Source organism: Pseudochaenichthys georgianus, chromosome 12 (genome assembly GCF_902827115.2).
Source record: "Pseudochaenichthys georgianus chromosome 12, fPseGeo1.2, whole genome shotgun sequence".
NCBI classification, from domain to species: Eukaryota; Metazoa; Chordata; class Actinopteri; order Perciformes; family Channichthyidae; genus Pseudochaenichthys; species Pseudochaenichthys georgianus.
Window position 1 is genome coordinate 14,548,129 of NC_047514.1, and position 6,945 is coordinate 14,555,073.

Consider the following 6,945-nt stretch of genomic DNA (forward strand, 5'->3'; position numbering starts at 1 on the left):
TCTTGGTTTTAGAAACACATTATAGTAAATGTTAAATAAAGTAGAAGGTTTAAAATGCATCACTTAATAATCACCCAAGGCATTTATGTCACACGCCATTATAAAAGCACACACACACACACACCACACACACACACACACACACACACAGCACACACACACACACACACACACACACACACACACACACACACACACACACACACACACACACACACACACACACACACACACACACACACACACACACACACACACACACACACACACACACACACACACACACACCACACACACACTCATTCACACGCCCACCCACACATATACTGTTTAATCTACTTAATTGAACCTGACTTTGAATAACTAAACAAATGAGGAAATTCACAAGGGGCACTTGATCCCTTCTCGGCTAATGGATTGGAGATTCCTTTCCCATAGGGGCATTTGGGCAAACAAGACCCAGTAATCTCTGAATTGATGAGTTGACTCTGTCTGCATCACATTTCTCCACTAAAGAGCCGTTGAACCCCTGATACAGTGTTGGTAGTTAGCCAGATACTCCATTTGCAGACACAGGCAGAACTGTGAGTGTGCTCTGGTTTCAGATAAATGCAAACGATAGATGGATGCACGATATAAGACAGGGATGGATCTAACCGTGGTCTCATGTTTCCTGGCTTGGACAACACATTTTAAATTAGTAGGAAATGAATACAAGTTGCTTAACCACTGTCAATGCACAATGTTGTAATTCAACCAAAAAGGATAGAACTCCATTGTTAATTTAGGTGACAAATTTATTAAAGTCCTGCCATTTAACCAGGAATCATCATCATCATCATCATCATCATCGTCATCATCATTACCAGAGGGAATAAATAAGACATAAAACATTTTCCACATAAACAAACATATACATCGAACCCCATGTGCTACAGCAAGCTCTTCCTTGGGGTTGTTTTCTGTAGAACAAAACAAACGAGATACATCTGAGAACACACAAATGCATAGAAGTAATTGGACCCTAGGTACCATTTAAGACAACATCTACATTTTGCCTAGATCCCTGTTTAAGAATGTACAAAGTCCTCATATCTGGGTTTCTTATTCATGTCCAGGAAGGGGGTTTGTATAAAAATAAAGTCTCCGCAATGATAAACCATTATATATTTATATATAGACATTTGGCAACAACCAGACATTTAAAGACTCTGAACGGTAAACTGAATTCTGCCCCTAAACACAGTGTGGAAAACAAAGAGATGAGAGTAAAGAGAGCGAGTTGGTGAAAATCCAAATGAAAGAAAGAGTCTCATTGATGAAAAAGCTTATAGTGGTATCTGAAACGGAACATTTTCACAGATTTCTTGCTTTACATACAGTTTTTTACTACTGAAGGACAAGCAAAGGGCTTTTAATGGAGGACATTTTGCTCCTTCCTTTCATCAATATACCAGATGTAAATGAACCTGTTTATCAGATCATTTGGAGATCCAAAGACAGCAGTCTAGTCCTTTGCAGAATCACTGCCCTGATTTCCCAACTCCTTAAATCCAACAGAAGACACAGAAAACTAAAAAAAGAAGAAATAGAGTCCAATTTCTTAATGTTGACCAATCAAAACTGCCCGTGGTCCACTTCATCTAACCACGAGGCAGGACTGGCAGGAAAGTCTGGGTATCCTCCGCTGCTGCCAGTCGAGAGGTCTGAGCTGGGGCCGTTGGCAGCCCCCATGGAGACCCTCACCCCGGGGTTGATACCAGGCCCGCTGCCCTGGGTCATGATGGAAAGGCCGGAGTCAGGGTAGACCAAGCTGGAGATGAGGGGCTGGTGTCGGGGAAGCCCCTGAAGCGACCCCGGCGACTGAGGGAGGCCATAGGGACTGTTTGAGCGGATGTCGTGGAACTGGTCCTGAGAGGGGAGGACCCCGTGCTCCAGGGGGAAGGAGCTGTGGTTGTTGCCGCCTTGACGGCCCCCGATGCCCGGAGAAGTGTCGCTCAGGCTGCTGTAGATGCCGTTAGTGAGGCCCAGCTCCGACATAGGTGGTTCATCTGTAAAAAACATGACAAGAGTGAGGTTACTAAAACTGTAATAATCCACAGTGAAAATAACTGATTCCTGGTACATATATCCTTAACATTTGTGCTTGGCTAGCTTGGATAGTATTGTCACATCCTTAATATCTCAATTATTGATTCAAATGATCTACAAAGCGTGGGGAAAAAAAGACAAGGGCAGCACAACAACACAACAACACTATGCATAGCATGAAAATGTGCCCGTTTTGCAAGTGTGTTAGCAGTTAGCTTGTTAAAATATGTCTAAAATCGCCCATTCACTTTGTGTGGTTGTACCTGTGAAGGACACCTCAGCGTCACTGTCCAGGCCCTCCTCCTGAATGCTGTCCTTGTCAGATTTGGAGCTTCCTCGTGACCTCTTCATGTTGCGGAAGTACTGCCCCCACCTCTGCCGACCGGCGTCTTTCTTCAGTCTTTTCTCTTTAGCTCGCCTGTTCTGAAACCAAACCTGGAGGGAAAAAGACGTCCTGTTTGTTAATGATCACATTTAATTGTTTAAAACAGTGAGACATCAGCTTGGGTATAAGATAACAAGAACTGCAATCATTTGTGTTGCCTCAAGTTCTTCATTTTGTAAACAACACACTTTTAGCACACAGAAACAAAAGGCTTTCTAGGACAATTAGCTAATTCACCTTATTTACATAATCCTCTTCAGGACAATACAAGTAACATTGTTTTTAGTCCTTGTGCCTAACAATTCAAAGTCATCTACATGCAAAGTCCTCTGCTCTTTCGCTGATGCAGATATTATGCTTAAAAAGATAAAGGATTCAGTTTTCAAGGACTATCTGGACACGACTTTGCACCCCAAACAGTGACACTGAGGAGTAATCCTCATCAGATTTATCACGCATTTAATTAACTTAGCACCAGCTACAAGTTCTCCTCACCCGAAGGTGCAGACAGGTTAACGTGCCACTAGTTTCAATATTCAGTGTTTCCTCCATTCCCCTTTTTGAATTAAGTGCTATACTGTCAATTTAAGCTTTTGAAAACACAAACACAACATGGTCATAGACCTCAACTACCTCACACAAGGATATGATTTCTGATACAAAATGAACATTTCTTATTATTTTATCTTACGTACAAAATATATTAATTTTCGTCACAGGCACAAAAAGCAATTTTACATTCTCCTTAATGATATTCCGCCCTAAGTGAACCCTCTTCACCCCTTCCCTTTCACTGAATAATGTGGAGCATTTTAGTGGCTTCCGTCTCTACTTTTGTCCTTGCAAATAAAACAATATATATGACCAACCACCCAGCAACCGGCGTGAGGCTCCTCAGCAGCAGACAATATGCGAGGGGCCCTCTTAGCATTGTTAACGAGCTTGCACTTAAACTGGGCTGACTTTCATGTGGACTTCATTTTACTCCATCTAGCCGTAAATTCCCCCCCCAACACACACACACTTACACACTCACACGCTTATTCGTACAGTAGGCTTGTGCCAGTTTGGCCACAATTGTCCCTTGATAATGAAGTCAGAACACTAATGGAGTAGCCCTTAATGGATAATAATACACTTTACCTGCACAACCCGCATATCCAGGCCGGTCTCTGACGATAGCTGCTCTCGGACGTGGCGGGCAGGTTTGGGAGAGTTATTGTAGGCGTTCTTCAGTGTTTCCAGCTGTTTAGCAGTGATGGTGGTTCGTGGCCTTTTTGCAGTCGAGTCTGCCTCTGAAAAGAGAATGGAGAACACACAATGTAAGCCAACGATGGACTGTGTCTCCAAGTTTCCAGGCCAGAAGTCTCAAGAAATATGGTTTAGTCTTGAAATAGTTGAATAATCAAGACAAAATACAAATGAGAGAATTCACATTAAATGAAATAAATCCATCTAATACTTTCAATTAAATGCAACACCATGTAAAATTATGATAAGACAAATATTACTATCAACTTTCCATATTGCCTGGGATAAACTCTTGATTTGTATCTATTTTTGGATCATTAAAGTGACCTTACATTTGTATAGAAACACACATTCACAGTAACCCATAGCATAAATGCCCCGTATCATAAACTTTATAATTTATCATAAAAAGGATAATTCTGCACTGCCTATAAACCAACACTCTGGCCTCCTGTGCATAATTGCATCATGTCTGCACATCTGTTGGCCAGCACAGCAAAATGCAAAACCATCATCCAAATGGATGCTGCCCAAGTAATTGCGCCCTCTCATTAGTAAAATAAACGTGTGTGTTTTTAGTGAAAACTTGCGTTAACTCACTGCGTAAATCAACACTTGGTGCTGGGCAGTAAATTCAAACAAACAGATGGGGAGATAAAAACTCTGCCCTATCAGGACCACAGCCTGCTGGGAAGATACTGTGGTATTGGTTGTTTGGTCAGGGTTTTTTAAAGAAAAATGTTGTGCATTTAATAACTTTGGAAGAAAATCTGAAATGTTATTAACTATTTCTCAACACATGTGAGTATTTAACTTCCACAAATTAACTATCTCTATGCATAAAGACAGTGATCATAAATTGGTTTAAACACTTGATATAATTGTTATTTATTTGCTCATTGAGGTTCAAATGACTGCTGTATATTGATACAATGGTATGTAATTTTTGGGGTAAAAATATGTTTTTGATGAAATGGCTTAATGGAACTTTTTGCCACTTGATTGTTCACAACTTGTGTGCAATGTTGCTTTAAGGAACATTTATTATATTTGAAAAGAAAGTATTAATATGAGTTAATATGAAAATGCATTTAATATTTAGAGAGAGATTCCTATACATAATAAAAGCATACAGGGTGAATGTACTGCAACTGTATATTTTAAGAGAAAAAACTATTAAAGTAATACATTTTAATTGAGCTAAATTGCACATTTCATTTAAAAGTATTTCGATATTTATAATAGCTCAAACAATGCTAGCACCCATTAACATAATTAAACATAATAATACATTGTTTCTTAATTTAGATTCTCATATACACATACAGGCTTACATTTCTAGCTCTGTCCTTACTCCGGAAGGCACACACAATACTGTAATAAGAGTTATTGAAAGCTGATTCCTTGCAGCGCAGAGTGCAAGTGGAAGCCTCCCAGGCCTCCACTTTACGCAGTTTGCTATCGATTGGGTTGCAGGCAATGACGCAATTAGCGCAGGTGGGTCAGGCTTTATGGGTGACCTCATTGTCACGTCTGACTCACAACTCAGAGCAGGTACTTACAAAACAAGTGTGCATACAAACGCATCGGGGTTTGGTCTGAAAATGACGCAATTTTCAGGCCACAAACAGAAATGTGAAGATGTGCATTTTGTTCCTCACCTCTCTGTTTGGCGGTCTCGTAGTCGGCTTTGCACACGAGCCTGCTGTCCTCCATCAGATAGTACTCGTCACCTGTGGCCAGTTGCCTTTTGCACACGATGCAGGCGAAGCAGTGCAGGTGGTACACGAAGTCCTGCGCTCTCCTCACCACCTGTGTGGGCGGTATGCCCTGTTGACAGGCTGCGCACTTGGTCCCGAATCTCCTTTTGGAAATTAGACGTTTTCATCAATACATAATAACCTTCGATCAATTCATTCTAAATAGTACAAGATGTATTTAAAAAAAAGAAGGAAAAAAAGTGTTTAATAGTTTTCTACTCACTTGAAGAAATCCTCTTTGCAGTAGACGCTCTCGCCCCTGCTGAAGCACTTCTCGGATAGTTGCGCCTGACAGTCGCTGCATTTCAGGCACTTGCTGTGCCAGTGGCGATCCAGCACTTTGAGGATAAAGCGGTCCACGATGTGTTGATTGCATCCTGCACATACTGGGATTTCTGCAGGAGACATGATGGAATCGTTTTGGTTAATTCAATTTTATATTAGATACAGTTACTTGCATGGGGAAACATTTTACTGAGTGACATCTGATCCAGCTTATTGTCCTTAATATGTCTACGCGTACTTAAGTAATTATCTGTTAATGTACACACGTTTAATTGTGCAAGACGGAGGCTCAAAATGTGACGTCACCCTTCAAATCAGAAATTAATATGAATATATCTAAACAATGACTCACCTTCTGTCTCTTTTTTATGTTTGAAATATTGGTTGTTTGGTAGTATTTTTTTAATGTATAAATTAAATGATATCAACTTGTATTTGATAAATTACAAATATCCAAAATCAATTATCTACCAAATCAATCAAAAAACAACTAAGTACCATTATAACAAATCATAATCATAATTGTATTGCACAGTTCAAACGCCAGCCAACATTAAACAACTGAAAACATACAGATATTTGTAACGTCCGTCAAACAAAAGTGTTTGAGCAGGGACTTTATCAACTACATAATACACATACCTATGCTATTCGGTTATAATAAACGGTGATCGAAAAAGAAAAAAACTTAAGTCTATGATTTAAACGTATCATCTTATTTTTAATTTGACATTTTTGTGGCAAAAAACGTTTCATGTGTTTGGAAACATGCTTTAGAATGATTCTGAATACATATGTACATCAGAGAATATTGTAGCGATAGCAGACCCACACTTTCTGAGATTTATATCGAATGTGCTTATTCTGTCAAACGATTTTACTAGAATAAAAATAAATTCACATAAATCCACCAGCACAGATCAAAGTTAGCAGGATTATTTAAAGAAAAGGCATTTGATATCCATAAATGAGGAGTAAGCTTCAGGATCATCTTGGGAATTAATAGCTCGTTAATCGAGTGGTGATCGGCTGTTTTTTTATTTTGTCCACGTGTCATTCATCTTTAACAAGCAGCAGGATATTTTTGCAAGGTCAGTTTCAGACAGAGAATCCTACAATATATACAAAATAATCTCCATTTGAGAATTTGAACACAATAACGAAGTGCTTAAG

The 6,945-nt window shown here is 39.6% G+C and overlaps 1 protein-coding gene across 1 annotated transcript; it reads right to left on the reverse strand.

Moving 5' to 3' along the window:
- Nucleotides 1-1,617: 1,617 nt before the first annotated feature.
- LOC117456567 (LIM/homeobox protein Lhx3-like) lies at nucleotides 1,618-5,895 on the reverse strand. Its single transcript, XM_034096495.1, has 5 exons — nucleotides 5,711-5,895; nucleotides 5,389-5,591; nucleotides 3,620-3,771; nucleotides 2,355-2,526; nucleotides 1,618-2,051 (listed from the first exon to the last, which is right to left on the reverse strand). The coding sequence occupies exons 1-5, from the start codon at nucleotides 5,893-5,895 to the stop codon at nucleotides 1,618-1,620; spliced, it is 1,146 nt and encodes a 381-aa protein (XP_033952386.1).
- Nucleotides 5,896-6,945: the final 1,050 nt, after the last annotated feature.

Coding starts and splice junctions, on each gene's coding strand:
- LOC117456567 (XM_034096495.1), bottom strand. CDS start 5,895: ATGTCTCCTGCAGAAATCCCAGTATGTGCAGGATGCAATCAACACATC. Junction 5,592..5,710: donor TGCAAAGAGGATTTCTTCAA/GTGAGTAGAAAA, acceptor AATTTCCAAAAG/GAGATTCGGGACCAAGTGCG. Junction 2,527..3,619: donor TGGATATGCGGGTTGTGCAG/GTAAAGTGTATT, acceptor TTTTCCCTCCAG/GTTTGGTTTCAGAACAGGCG.